This window comes from Patella vulgata, chromosome 8 (assembly GCF_932274485.2).
Source record: "Patella vulgata chromosome 8, xgPatVulg1.2, whole genome shotgun sequence".
NCBI classification, from domain to species: Eukaryota; Metazoa; Mollusca; class Gastropoda; family Patellidae; genus Patella; species Patella vulgata.
The window spans coordinates 50,350,942-50,367,500 of NC_065886.2; the positions used below are offsets into that span (position 1 = coordinate 50,350,942).

Sequence of the window (16,559 nt, forward strand, 5' to 3'; positions counted from 1 at the left end):
ACGAAATATCGCTTTTTTAGCTTGTTCTCTATCCATCTCTTTCAAAATGCGGGCCTATCTTGCCTGGCAACTGCTGGTTTTGTATCGTTTCAGCCACTGTTCATGACATGGTCATAGATCAGATGGGCTTCCTCGATAGGGCCTAAATTTCGTTCATTTTCGGCGTGTTTGTATCTTTCTGCGGCAGAAGGGTTAACGCGGAAGGTTATATTTAAGATACTGACTTTTATCTGGAGGGAAACAAAATGAATGTAATTAATGGACATAACTTTGATATGTGCTAATTATTTTTTTAAGTACGTCGAATCACGTACGTCATGTTGGTGCCCACCGATATTAAATTATGTGATAGAACTGGTTAAACACATTCCAAATACAATAGAGATATGTGCTACGCTTGAACCGTAACAAAGGTTTGAAGAATCGGGAAGAGACGCAGATAAAGGAAAGATGTTATCTTTGGTGACTGAAGTAGAGAGCGACAACAACTACACAGACTTGCAGCTCGCTGATAATTCATTCGAAGACGAAGGGTTGTTATAAATCCCAAACAAGCCGTCGATATCGATCGATGAGAATACCCGAGGATTGGAGTAAATATAAAAGTGAATGTTTGCTAAAAGAAAAATACAAACAAAAATAATTTTAGGGGCGACATCCGTACGACAGATTGGCGATCGGCTATCCCAAGTACGCCTTCGGACAATAACAATTTTATTGATAATAAAGCAACTATTGCGTATTTAGGTCTTTAACCTTTCCTAAACTTAACAAATTGGCGCTTTGCAAACCTATTTCAATTGAATAATGCGAACGCTTTTTTGTTGATCTATAAACGCAGTAGTTCAATTTTTTGTATTATATTTTTTAAAAATATATATTTAACTCATCAAAAACGTCACCTGTCAGAATTTACAGGAAATTGAAATACATGTTAAATATTTCGTCTATATTATGTCATTATATTTGTACTTACAGTAATTTATGTATCACCCTTGGTTTTTAAACATCTGACATCTTAATATATGATTGTGAATATCCAGTCAATAATAACTATAATAATGTTTTATAAACCACAGACTATTATCTAATCCCGGGATGAATTAAAATCATAATGTCAAACTAGACCCAAATATCTGTCTTCCGGGTCCTGTTTTCATCTAAAACATTGACTTGAAGTGGCCAATAAGCATTTTTCTTATTTAAAATTATTATTCAAAATAAGGACTTAAAAAGTCTTCTTTTGTTAGTAATTTAGATGATAGGGATTTAAAAACAACCCCATAGACTGGATACTATCCTGGCATCAAGGTTCGCAGATATAAATGAGTTAACATTCGTGTCTCCACAAATAAAGCTGGCGGTGATTCAGTATACTAATCAGCGGATCACACAATGTCTAATTATATAAACTTTATAAATAATTATTTTATTATAGACTGTCAACCAACCCGTCTTTTGCCATAGATATCTGAACGTGTGTAGTAGTTGCATGTTGCATGGTAATAATGGCGCTTATTCGTTCAACGTCTTGTCTTCAAAGTATCATACTTAAAGGTACATAAAATAAAACTGGAACTTTTAGTGAAGTTTCGTTGTCTTTAAATTCTAATGTATTTTTAAAATTATTGAAATCGCTTGCCATGATAACGCATTTTTAGAAAAGGAGTTATGCGTGCTTATTTTACAATGCTAAAAACAAATGTCTGGCCGCCGTAAACGTCCTTCGACTTCTGTGCAATTGTTAGAGGTTATTTTGGAATGCACGTGTGGTTAGCTCTTATACAAAGGCTCGTTACTTATTAGAATCCACAACGCTGCCTGGGCTTTTTAATGGTACCAATAATGGCATACATGTATTTATAAAACAGAAAACTCCCAATAATTTAGTTTGTCAATATGCTCCTTTAAAAGGAGCTAAATCATCTCTATTCTTTGGCAACTAGAAATGGACACAAATGACATGCAACGCATATAATATGAATGTATATCAACTGATTTACATACGTCGTATAATCGTTTCTGTTTTACTGTAATTTCTAATAAGTTGTGTTCGGCGACATTCGCGAAAAAGTCCATATTGAATGGCAGTCTTTAGCGTCTGATTATTACAGTATACACCGGCAGTATTCTCCTGTGGGATATGTTCATCGAGTCGCTTCATTACAAATGGCACTCGAAAGCTTTCTGGCACGGGATTCGTATGTCAATGTTAACATTTTCATTTTGTCTTAAATATTAGATATCAGAAGCCCATCTTTGCACGGTAAGATAACAACATCAATGCTAATTTAAACTGACTAATAAGTAGTGTTCGCCCCCCCCCCTTCCCCCAAATAAAACCTAACCAACCCACAACCAAACCCCAAATAGTTATAGTGATATTAAAGGGGTATTATTACAAAGATTTGGATTAAGATCTGGCCGTTGTCGCTATTATTTCAAAAATGAAATGAAATGGGGTTTAACGTCCCACTGTTTTGCTCCGACTGGCCTAATGAAGACGGGTAAAAGTCATACAGTGTGATATCGAATTCCAACTGCCAAGGGATATTTTAGGTACACGCCAATGTGTACACGGGACCTCTTTTTTTGTAACACTGACAAGGGAAAACCACGCCGGTCAACATCGAGCTAGCGACCTACTCACATAACCACCGAGGCTCCCTATTTCAAAAATAGATAACGCAAAAGAAATATATGGAAAATTTCATTCAATTTACTTTAGTTTGAGCGAAGTTATCAATGGTTGTAGTTTTGGCAAAATATGTGCATGATCGTAATCACCGTACTGGTCATTCGAGTCTTAGCCTCGCTTAGTCTGGCCGAACCGTTCTAATCTACTTAAAATCGGAGCCATCAATAGGCAGATTTAGATCTTACATAATGCCTGTTTAAGCTAAAGACAACAATTTTTATTAGAAGTACTATATCGACTGTAAAATTACATGTATTTTTTTCACTATGTATGAATATCGTTACGGTGGATGAGATTTAGTGTAGACAGACTATAACGTTTGATTTATTTGTATAGTGAGAAGTTTGGTATGAATTATATTAAATCATGTCATGAATCAGCTTTACCATCACATTAATCCTCCAAGATTTCTTGGTTTCGCTATAACCAATGATAGGCACGCATTTCATATTGATATGACAGCTTTTCTTCGGCTACAATCAACCAATGATTTGATATGAAAACATCGGCGTTTTGAGTAACACTACATCTCGATATAGCCTATTATCATAATAGGTTTAAACCAACATTTATTAATTCTGTACAGAAGTAGGAGACCGCGGGTTCCAACCCAGGGATGGGCCGATAAGAAAAGTGAAGATTGTTCAACCCAATCTGATTAAAATACAGATCTATATTTCGTTTCGTTTTTTATACTATCGATGGCCAGTAAAGACAAGTAAAACGAAATTTTGAACTATAAAAAACGAAACGAAATAGAATCTGTGTTTTAATCCGATTGTTGTTGTACCCGGGTCTCCTCCTCTCCTTGCACGTTGAAGTGAAATTTATACTAATGTTAGTCTCAAAATAGCCCAATTATTGTGTTGACGAGACGTTAAATCCCATGCCATTAAATAATAGTATGGATAGCAGCGTTAGTTGGGGAATAGGAGTTTGGAATAATATTTCCTGGGAAAACCCAAGTTCATATTGCAGTGCCACTTGCCAGGAATGACCCCTTTAGAGCTGACAATGTGCCTAGTCATTCGTATGGAACAAACAACCGAGCTTGTGTTCATATTAATGTGCACGTAAAAGAACACCTGACAATGATAAGTAGGTGGAAAATATTACTCTCCTATAAAGAAATAAAACTGGCGGTTGTAAGGCAAGATACGCACACATTTTGCAAGAGATGGATAGAGAACAAGTTTAAAAAAGGCGATTCTTCGTCCATCAGGGGGCCATAACCCAGTAAGTTATAGTCTGATATGCGAGAATATCTTTGGGTTAAAAACATACCTTTCAAGTTTTATCAAAATCGGATTCAAATTGTTACTTCTAGATGGGTGGCCATTTTGTCCGGCAGTTTTGGTCCGATTTTCATGAAATTCGAACTTAACCAACATTATGGTGGTAACGGTGAACTTTTTTTTTTAAATCGGATTAAATTTGTGACCTCTAGAGGGGCCACCAACTAAAAACACAATCAGGTGCCATAATTCAGAAAGTTACGATCCAATATACGCGAATATCGAAAGTAATCAAGATCTTTGTGTTATAAACATGCATTTCAAGTTTCAGTAAAATAGGATGAAAATTGTGACCTCTAGGGTGTCCACAACATAAAAACATGATTTTTCGTACAATCAAGGGTCCAGGCCCGTAACTAGGGGGGGGGGGGGGGGGGCGCAGGGGGGAGGGGGCGAAGCCCCCCTTTCAAAAAGTTTCGCCTCCCCCCATCTGTGAAAAAATATTTCGACCCTAAAAAATAATAGATATACATTGCCTGTCGATTTTACAGCGCCCCTGAGAAAACTTCCCGTCCCCTCGTTGCTCTGAGCTAGTTACGGCCCTGAAGGGGCCACAATCCATTAAGTTAAGTTACATGCCATTTTCAAGTTATGTAAAAATCGGATAAAAATTGTGACCTGTAGAGTGTCCACAAACAAATTGTGGACAAATGTCTAGACGGACGTTCGGGCAGACGATGTGGGCGTATAAAAATAGTGTCTTACAGGTTGGAAGAGAATAATAAAAATGCATATATAAAATAATAACGATGTTTCTGGTTCATTTGTTTTCCAGCTTACCTTAAAGAACATTATTTTGTGATTTAACATAGTTCCTCGAAAACAACCTAAAAAAATATGTAGCGTTATGCACCTCTTAGACTTCTCAGTGTCAAATTGTCAAAAAATAACCCACACAAATGAATATTGCTGTCAATTGCGAGAAAAAGAAATGTGCGCGATATCACTACCATAGTTGGTGTTTAGTTTTTGCCTGTAAATGAAACTATGATGTTATTTTGTAACATATCAATAGCAATCTTGTAGAATTGCGCAACATGTCAACTGTGTACATGCAGCCTACGTGTATTTTATACTTAATGCCTTTGGGTAACTATATTATGTATATGTACCATAGAGTTGTAGAGTAATAGATCCGAAGAAAACAGCTATCTTCAGGGATCACAAATTTGTTTATACTGGGACGACGAAACTATGCATTGGAGATATTATGATTCACGTTTTTTTAAAACAGAAGAAATTGATGAGAGAGAGAGAGAGAGAGAGAGGGAGAGAGAGAGAGAGAGTTTAACGTCCACTTGACACAAACTAGGTTATTTCGGGACTAATATATAGTTCGATTTTATTTCACTGATTTGCTTGCGCGTAGGGGTCTTTAGCAGTAGGAGGACCCAGAGAAAGCCCACGAGGGTGGACAGGCGACCCTACTACTTGTCACGTACAACCCGGGAATCGAAGAATCGAAACCACGCCAGTTGACTGAATGACAACCATTCGGCCATCACCCCCCCCCCCCCCTCTCCACCCACCCCCAAATTGATAAGAAATCCAACAGCTCTTTTTTGGCGTTGTTAGACTGTATATTGTGTAAATGTTAACAACATAAAAGATAGTTTGCCAGGCAATGTAACATACGCCCACCACCAGCAATAAGCTTTTGCAATTACATGTACATGTATACCAATCCAGAACTCCCTTTGCAAAACGCTCATGGAGTCTCGTTGTGAAGTCAACTTCTGCTCACTGATTAAACTTCACAGTGGTAACCGTCTTCAGCTAAATTACAGCAATTTGTCTCAAAATCGATAATTACTACCTTTGTTCCAGTACTGACTAATCCTGATAAGTTTATATAAAAAAACACACCACGGCAACAAAGTATACACGCCTTGTGGTAAGCAGGGGGTGGGGTGTGAATACCTTGTGCGTACCTAAAAACATTCTTTACAGTCTGAATAAAATTGCTGTTCAGGCAATATTTCCTTCATAGCACACTGTGTGACGTATGCCCTTAATATATCCCGGTTGGAGAAGAAATGTAGGGCCTTGAACTCCAATTCCATCCAATCATTCATTGTGGTAACCATGCGGGGGGGGGGGGGGCGGTCGACCACCATAAGTGGAGTATAGTTTTGAGGGATGAAAATGTAGCACAGGAAAATCATATTTATTTTCTCATGAATCTGAAATAAAAACAAAAAACAAATTAATATTTTTTTTTTAATGAAGCGGTAATACATTTTACGGATTAAAGGGATATTACCAGATATTAACAGTGCCGTGGAAGCAAAAGCTGTTGTGAGCTGCCACCAATGTCCAACTAAAAGCACCTCGACCCGAGACCAATTCGGTAAGATCCTGTGTCTGGATAATCGAGTGATCAGTAGGCTGTGTCTGGATAATCAAAAGAACATTACCAACTCTTTCTTGTTTTATGTTTAAGGTTGGACTGTAGGATGCACGTAAATGTGTGTCCAATAATTAAGGTATGGTATTGTTATATTCAAACGCTGTCAGTTAATTAATTTGTTGTCAATAACTAGTGAGGAGATCGTCATATTATTATTATTTTCGATGTACTGTAACTCTTAAGTGAAATATCTCAATGTTTCCAAATCCACATGACCCTTAAATTTGAAGTTTACCTTTGGTTAAGGATACGGTTTGACTTCGGATTTCTTTTTTCACTTCAAAAAATCTAAACGATATGACCCTTATGTGGCCAATACCTCTTTCTTATACGAATGCGCAGTTTCAATTGCAAAATTAGAACATGAATACCACACTGATTAAATGAACGGCATGGAATCGTCTCTTTAACAAGCTGTTTAAGAGACAAGTGTGACTGTTGAGTCCACAAGATTAAAGTATTGATCACATAGTGTGAAGCCAGTGGTTTGTCGGTAAGGAAATACCGAGGGAACCCAGTCTGATTGTCTGTTCAATATACTGCTTCTATTCACTTTACTTGGTCTTGTATTGGATTCAAACTGGAATCCCATGTGTCATAAGACCAATTTATCATCCCAATAATTAAAGAAGTCAAATCACGACTCTGACAACGGAAAATGAAATAAGAGTCTAAGAGAACACATTTCCTGTTCAATCGAACTAATGATGGGGATGTCGCCATACAGGCTTGGACACATTCACCATTTTTACCATTCCCATTGTGAAATAAAACGATTTTTAGACACGCATAGCACGATCATGGCTCCTTTTTTAAAACATAACTATAAAAAAAATGACTGGCTTAAAAAATGAAGCTTATTAATAGCTTCCATTTTTCATCTTCACGAAAAAGTCTTGGCGTTAGTTTTTGTTGTTCCTTTTTTATGAACGGTAATATTACAACCGAAATCTTTCACATTCCGTGTTAATTTACAAAAGTAGCAATTAAATTCAGTAAATATATAGTCTATGATACGGGTTGCCAGACTACCTACATGGGGCCGTTCAGCTATTTCCTACCTTTAATAAATTCTTGGCGGACTCAGAAGCGTTTTTTTTGACGAGTTATTTATTTGTCCCAGATTTTAATTATCTCAATTATGATGATGAACGTAATAGACTTTGGCGTTACATTTCGCATCAGATTAATGTTATAGTGTCTGGATAAAAATAACGTGTAGGTGAAATTTACCTTTCGTTATCAAGTACAGCACGTCAGTCATGCACTGTATAGACCTATAAAGGAACGGCAATAGAATAACAGGTAACCCAACGAAAAAATTGACCCAAAATCTTAAAGCGGTTTTGACGTTCACATCCATACGGCTCAATATTTTGAGCTGAAATTTTAAGACAAGGTATATAATTTACACCATTCCTTTATATTTTGGCCCTTAAATTTCATGCGTACACGGACTTTTATTTCTGAGACTCTGTTAAAATCGGGATGGTCCCTTTAAATTTAAAAGAGATTTTACTTGTTACAAGCAGACCAGGGGCGCTGGAACATCCGAGGGAGGAGACGAGCACGAGATGGGACCTCCCCCTAACCTAAGCAAGCAATGCTCGAACATATCAAGTGTTAAAATCGGTGAAGAGTTGAACCGAGAAGGATGGCCAGACAACCTCACTATGCTGGTGTACGAAAAACATTTTAAAGGACAGTCAGCAAAAAAGTAAGGACAGCTATGGGGGCCGGGGGGTGGGGGGCATTTTCACCCATAGCACCGCCGTTCCGGCGCCCCTTGTTACAAGTGCCTGTGTTAACTGGAGGGTCAGACAACATTTCCAATATCATGCAAACAGCCAGGCAGTCAAGTTGGCTGCAATGTTGTCCTATCCGTTTAGTGTCTTGTGTACTTAGCCTACAGATATGGAAAAAATGAATATGGTCTATATCATATCGGATAACAATTCAAGTACTATGTACATGTTGAAGTATTGGGGAATTCTTTTGGGGTGGGGCGGGGGTGCAATAATGTTTGATTATAAATCTTAGCGGATATATTGAAAGAATTTAAAGATCGACAAGGCAGTGTTGTTGTTTTTTTTTTGTATTTTTTTATTATTTGAAAATTGTGTTATGGGGCCCTGGGTTCTTAACAGACACTAGATATATACCTTCTAGACAAAAGATTAACAACTGATCTCAGCTGATTTTACCCTCTTTATTGTCATCAATGGAGTTCAGTCCCTACCCTGGAAATAGACTAGTCCATGTTGTGCATATGATCAATTTGATTGGATGAATTATTTGACCTTTAAGCAAGATGGCAGCCTCCATTAGGTCGTGTTTTCACATCAACAAGAGATATTTATCAGCTTTTAGTCAACATTATCGACAGCGGTCTTCTCTTGTGCCGATATACAGACTTTCTTGTCATTCATGGGCTAGACCAGTAGTCATAGGTATGGCATAGTGGCAATATTATATCAAATTTAAACAAGCATGCGGAGTTAATGATATTAACCTTCGAGAAAAAACAAAACGAAAGTAGAGATTTACAACGAAATTTATTGTCTAGTAAGATTGTTATAAATGAAATTAAATGACTGTTAAAAAGGTCACATTTAACATTATACCCGCCATGAAGTTATATTATTTCCTATAGTTTTTGATGTAAATCAAAACTTATGTACGACAACCTAGCTAAAAGTGTTGAACTACGATTTGGTTTCACCTGGCAAACTTAAGTTAAAGGAGCTAAATCGCTAACATTTGGGACCTAGAAATTGACACAAGTGGGTCGCAACTCATATAAGCCAGCAGTCTCAATCGAATGCAAATTTCTAGCGCCTGGTTATTTCAGTCTACATACACCGTTTGGTTTGGTGCAATATGTCTAGCCTCGTTCCTCGAGTCTCTTGCTAGAACTGGGGCTGAAACGCATTATGGTACACGATTTGTGTACCAATGGTAAAATGTTTATTTTGTCTTAAATATTGGATATCAGAAGCCCATCTTTTTCTGGTAAGATCACAGCATCAATGTTGATTTAAATTGACAAATAATTTGTGTTTTCAATGTTGAAGATTTTGGATGATATTGAGTTAGAGACTTAGCTACTTTAATTTCATTATTAAAGCAGCTAAATCGCTATTCTTTAATTCTTTGGCACCTAGAAATGGACACAAATGGGTTGCAAAACATATAATACTGTAATGTGAATGTATATAAACTGATTTACATTCAGTTGTTTCTGTTTTTACTGTAATTTCAAATTCGCTATGTTCGGCGAAATATGCGAGGAGTTCAATTTGAATGGCAGTCTTTGGTGCCTGGTTATTCCAGTCTACACGAGTAGCATTCTCCCCATGGGATATATTAGCCTCGAACATCCAGTCGCTTCATTACAAATGGCACTCGAAAGCATTCTGGCTCGAGATTTGAGTGCCATTTTTAAAATTTTATTTTTGTCTTAAATATTGGACATCAGAAGCCCATCTTTTCCTGGTGTTACCGTTTGAATTTACTCCCAGTGTGTGTTTGCTCCTGGGCACTTGCGCATGTTCGAAAGTATTGTTGGCGTTAACAACCAAACTATATCTACTTCCGGTGTGAGATGGTTCCTGATCACTGATCAGTTCAGGAAAAAGTATTACGTATTTGATTAGAGTTTTGCCATTAATAAACATATACTTGTCATCATGATTAGCTGTTGTTTTAGTGATCAGTAGTTACGCGATCAACGGATCTAAGTTGATTGGCTTGAAATTGATAGTTCTATCGTCCGTGATTTGTTGCTGTTGTTTTTTTGTTTTATTGATTAGTAGTTAAACTTTTTGATGTTTTAATAATTAACTATTTTGTACATTGAATATTGGCCTTTATATGATTGGGATTTCGCTGTATCATTGTTATTTTAATTTGTACTTCTTATTAAAATTTTTACAACTTCACAATATAGCTTATCTGTTTTATTACTCATATTGGGGGTTACAGGTCACGTGACTTTAGCATGAAATATAGCCCGCTTCAATTGTGTTGTAATAGTGTAATATCAATCTCAATATCTGCAAAGATTCAGACTAAAAAATTATTGAAATGTAAGCGAATTTACCGTATATATACTGGAGACGCTCGCGTGAAAATATCGCTCTGACGTCACGCTACCAGAGATTTTCCATCAACGCGAATTGCTACGGCTCACTTTATTGGTGAATCTGCGCCTTAGTCAATTTGTATTTCTACTTTTTTTCGAAATAAACAAACTATAGAAACTCGACACCCTCTACTAATATAGTAATACTGTAAAATTTAATATTGGTAGACAATAGTGTAGAAACCTATTTGACCGTAAGAAACTCTAAGGGGAAATCCTATCACAGGGAGTCAATGCACACTGTTTCGATAATGGTGTGAGCTGACTCCTACAACTGCGCATGCGCTAAACGGTAATCACACACCAGGAACCATCTCACACTGTCACATCGGTAAGATTTAGATTGACCAACATCTACATGACATATATTTAGCCTCAACTTCATTATGTTAAGAAGTAAACCTCTTCTGTTTTAAAATGTTTGGCATAGACAGTTTACGCTTCGATTTAAAAGAGATGATTTGTACCAGTGTCATGTAGGATTATAGGGTTAATTGTAGTTGGGTATGCCACAAATGTAATAAATAACAATAATAAATTATTATTTCTTGTTTTGAAGAAAAAATTGACAGTTTCACTTAGAGAATGCCGAAGTGATTCACATTGGTATCTTCCAGAAAGAGCTATAGTTCAATCTCTTATCACATAACATGGAGGGTTAAGAGATTAGGATTCTTATCCAATGAAAACTATGCGGACTGTTGCATATGTGGAGGTATTTTAAACCTATGGAACGGTCTCTAAAAGTATGAAGGAAGTCCTCTGACCATTCCTGACCATTCCTATTAACAAGTTATATGAAATTAATGAGAGTAACGCTCTATCCTCCTTCTCTGTTCTATGGCTATTTTGGAGTCTTTTTCTTCTTTTTTTCACTGTAATTCTTCTTTTTTCGCCAAAAGGAATCATTTCCTGACACTTGGAATACATTTGAATTGGTCTGCCATTATGCGACTGAGTGCGCAGCTTGTTGTCTTTTGTTTATTAATTTCGTATAGCTTGTTAATAGGAATAGACAAGAACATTCAGGGTACTGCTTCTGTTCAGAAACTGTTCCGAAAAGAACTAGGGGTATCTACGTGCATCCACAGTCTATCCACAATTCTTTTGAATACTCTACAGGTCTGAGTTCTTGACAGATTTTATTATATATTTGCAGGTTTTGTTCACTGGGTCATATGGAAGGACCCTAATATTAAGTTTTGTGGCCCCACATTTACCTTCTGACTTACGCTTGTGAAAGTGAATCAGGGGAGCTACAGTGGTTAAGTGGGTAAGACACTGGCTCGCTAGCTCAGAGGTCGCGTGTTCGATCCATGCACTGGCCGAGAAAGTTCATCGGGATTTTCCAACATGGTTTCTCCTTGTCAGTGGTGCAGGATGGGAGGCCTGACAAAGACAACTGTCTAGCCGTTCGGATGGGACAAAAAAACGAGGTTCCGTGTATACCTTGGCATGCACGTAACAGATCCCTTGGCAGTTGGAATTCGATACAGGAGTAGGCCATAGTGCAGATGACCGGGCAAAATTTCCCCCATTGCACACAGTATGGCGTATGCCTGTCTTCATAAGCCCAGTTGGAGCAGAACAGTAGGACGTTAAACCCCATTTCACCCCATTTCATTTCATTTCAAGTGAAGCAGGACAATGGGAATTGCTGATTTTACAAACTGTCATGTACTATTTTATTCCTGGTGGGTCTACAATGATAAGCCCTCATCTGATATATGTCAGCTATTAATAGTATTGAGTGTTGTTTGGATCGCAGTATGCTTACTCTTGTAAGAACATCAAATACCACTTAGCTAACATATATTTTGTATCTTTGCATGTTTCTTAAAACTGTTATATTTTGTCATTTCAGAAAGGAGAAATGAGTGTAGTTTTGTTCCGATAAAACGTGATTTTAGTATAACGTGCCGATTAAGTAATAATGAACAAGCTACAGAAGAAACAGAAGAGGAATATCATTCTATTATTAAAGATGATGAAAGACCTAAAGGTGACTATCTGATAGTTTTTATTTTGTACAAAGCTCTAAGTATTAAAAGCCCACATCTACGAGAATTTGTAATATGTATACCATGTAGGATATTTGACAGTGCCGGATTTACTTACTGTCTTGACAGACTGAAGCTTAGGGCCTCAAGATCTATGCTGGTGGGTGTAGGTTTTTTTGCCTGGCAACATTGGTTTATCAATAGATGTACAACTTTCAATTGCAGAAAACAAATCAACAAGTAAAATCCAATGAAATTGACAATTTTATATTTGGTTCAAATCAAAGAGGTCTGGTCATTTTAATCTTCTCGAAATTTTGTGCCCTTTTTTATACACCCACATGGAAATCTGGTCATATTTTGCCGTTGCCTCTGCCCGTCCGTCGTCCACAATTTCTTGTGAATACTCTACAGATTATATTCATCATCCGATCTGTATCAAATTTATATGTGTTGTTTAACTTGGAAAATGAGGAAGCCTATTGAATTTCAGCAGTTTCCATTAATTTCTTATGGAGTTATGACCCTTGTTTCACTTTGTTGAACCTTGTGAAAGCTCTAATGACAAAAGTTATCATCCGATCTGTATGAAATTCCGTTAATTACGTCTTAGAGTTATGGCCCTTGTTTCTCTTTGTTGAAACTTGTGAACGCTCCAACAATCTGTATGAAATTTATATGCATCATTTAAATTAGTGAAATCAAGAAGCCTTGTGAATTTCAGCAATTTCCATTTATTACATCTAGAGTTATGGCCCTTGTTTCACTATGTTGAACCTTGTGAATGCTCCAACGACAAAGGTTAACATCAAATTTGTCTGAAATTCATATGAGTCATTTAAATTAGTGAAATGAAGAAGCCTAGTGAATTTCAGCAATTTCCTAAATTACATCAAGAGTTATGGCCCTTGTTTTACTTGGTTGAACCTTGTGAACGCTCCAACAACAAAAGTTATGCAATCTGTATAAAATTTATATCTATTATTTGAATTAGTGAAACAAAGAAGCCTATTGAATTTCAAGAATTTCTGTAAACTACTTTCAGAGTTAAGACCCTTGTTTCAGTTTGTAGAACCTTGTGAAGCCTTTGTATGAAATTGTCTTGTAAAAGCCCCTATTACCTACAAAAAATAAATATGCGACAACCCTTGTGGACCGCTTGGAAGATTTAGCTGCTGTGGCCGTATGTTTCATTGCCTGGCAACCTATTTTTCCTATCTTCTCTACTAAATAATTTTAATTACATCTTTTTTTTGTACTGCTTGCCAATTATATTGTTATTATTCTGTTATCCTTGGTTTTAATTACTCGACTGAATTGGATCGTCCCACAATTCACAAGTTTCTTAGTGTTGTTTTATCTTGATGAATCAGATAGTTTGAACGAGGAGATTAATTGAATGATTCTCCTCCATAAAACTTCATGGCATATTTGTGAAAACATTCTCCACCATTCGAGTGGACATGTGTGTATCTAAATGGCTGTTGAAAGCATAATCATTAGATTTAATGGACTTTAGAAATCTTATTTCTCTATCGAGAGTCACAAATTGCGTCACTTATTGATTCAACATCAAATTAACTGGCAACTTGTGAAAATATTTTTATTCGTTATTTTGTCCATTTAAGATAGTTAATTAGGAGATCTAACACTACTTGAAACTTCTTTCAAATATTACAAGAAAATGCTGAGAGTTTTTTAAAAGGGGTGGATTTTATTTTTGTTATTTTGATGAGGTATTTTTCGCAGTGTTATTTCAACACTTACCCATGAAATAAACATTTATCTAACATGGTTTCAGTTTCCAACAAAAAAAAAGCCCACCCTGATTAGATACTGATGAATTGCTGCCTAAATTGACACATTGGAATGAAGAAATGGTGATATTTATTGCTATGGAGTATAACTTTATTTGATCTGTCAATAACATTCTCTTGAGAATCAAATTTATTATATTTGGTGTGGCGTAAAAATTGATATAGCCATTACATCCAAGTAGCATGTGTTACACAAAATGTTTTTGTAAGGGATAAAACTATTAAGGATTTCATTTTAAGAGATTTTCAAATTTTGCCTTTGGAAATATCTTTTTATACGCTTTGTGAAAATGTGGGCTGTTTTAATTTTCTTAATGAAGCTATCGTGTTGAAGAAGTTCTGAGCACTTCCTCAATTGATGAGATAGAGGAAAATAAAGCCAATGGTAAATTACCTTGGCTAGAAATGAATTGAATCAATAGTCCTGTACCCAAGAGGATTAAATTTGATTGCGTCCATTTTTTTCTCGGCATGTTTCTTTTATGTGTTTTTCAAGCAATATTCAATTTTCTTTGCTTGCATTTCTCTATGGATGTTTTTTTTTATTTAATGTTTTTATTTCAATCCGATTTTATTGATAGTCCTGACATTCTCTAATGAAGATTTTATACATTTTGATAGGATAAAGTCTCCCTTTTAACAAATCAAAATTTTGAAACCGGTGTTAAAAGCAGTCAAAAATTGTACAATTACTGGTGTAATTTTATCTACTTTATATTCTGTAGTTCAAACATTGTAACAAAAACTTACTTGTGTCCAAAAACTAATTGGTCTAAATAACATACATTTTACCATATCTAACTAAATAAGTCACCCACAAATGAAGAGCATTCATTTTACCATATTTAACTGAATAAAACACCCACAAATGTTTAAGAGGCTTAGGGGATTTTTGCTCCTTATTTTTTAGTTGCTTCGATATGACTATAGAGTTACATTGGACATGTTCAAATTAGATTGTGGGCAAAATAAAATCTGAAACAAATCTGGCAATCCATCTCTAAGATGTAGACAATTTAAGATCCATTACGATTCGTACACATTATAATCGTCAGTGGTTTTCAAGAAGTTTGTTGGACACTTGTGGGAGGAATGCTTTTGCTCTAAGTAGGCCAATCCTTTGAGTTTCACTAGTTAGGCTCATCAACAGTTATTTTGAACATATTGGATAGATTAATTACTTTCGCTTCCTTGTTGAAAATAATGATTCTTGTTTAACTTGAATGAAAGTCTAGGTGGCTGTGCCCTAACTTGGTACTGGTAATGGCAGTAAGAATGTGATGAAACCAACATGGCTGAAAAATTCCACGTTTCACATCGAATTAGGAATTGAATGAAGAATAGACATTTATTTTTGTAAAAAAAAATTCTCTAACAAAACCATGTAACGAAATAACCACATAATTTGTGGGGTATTTGTTATTCACTGTGTATAAAAAGTAATTGAAACTGATGGTCATTGAATTGAACTTGTCCTAAAGGGAATACTTAATATGCAGTCAACTATCAATGAAAAAAAAAATTACATTGGAACATATATTGATTTGAAAGATCCATATTGTCTAGAAATCTGAAATGCACCAAAAAGGGTGAAGAAATTCATCATTTGAATTGAATGGAATCGAATATTGAAACATTGACATATAATTCGGTTTAAGATTCTTTTGTCTATTACCAATATAACCTTCCAGATTGACCTATAGTCTTGGCTAGAATCTGTTGATAGGTCGCTGGTTATCCCACTGAATTCAAGATTATTTACTGTTGACATATTTTTATACGCCCACATTTTCATGTGGACGTATATTGTCGTCTGTCCAGACGTCTGTCCACAATTGTTTGTGAACAGTCTACAGGTCACAATTTTTATCCGATTTCAATGAAACTTGAAATATAGGTTTATCACCCTAAGATCTCGGCTCCTTTCGATATTCGCGCATATCGGACCGTAACTTCCTGAATTATGGTCCCTGATTGTACGAAAAATCACGTTTTTAGCTTGTGAACACTGTAGAGGTCACAATTTTTATCCGATTTGGTTTAAACTTGAAATGTAAGTTTATAACCCAAAGATCTCGGTTCCTTTCGATATTTGCGCATATCGAATTGTAATTTCCTGAATTATGGCCCTTGATTGTAGGAAAAATCACTTTCGTGTTAGCTTGTTCTCTATCCATCTCTCAAAAATGTGGGCG

General features: G+C 36.0%; 1 protein-coding gene across 1 annotated transcript in view; it reads left to right on the forward strand.

The window, feature by feature from the left end:
- Positions 1-8,709: 8,709 nt before the first annotated feature.
- LOC126830385 (heat shock protein 75 kDa, mitochondrial) overlaps positions 8,710-16,559 on the forward strand; it is a 23,599-nt gene continuing 15,749 nt past the window's right edge. Inside the window, exons 1-2 of the mRNA XM_050560769.1 lie at positions 8,710-8,853; positions 12,412-12,549. Coding sequence (XP_050416726.1) covers positions 8,715-8,853; positions 12,412-12,549 — 277 coding nt within the window. The 5' untranslated portion in view covers positions 8,710-8,714. The remainder of the gene's footprint in view (positions 8,854-12,411; positions 12,550-16,559) is intronic.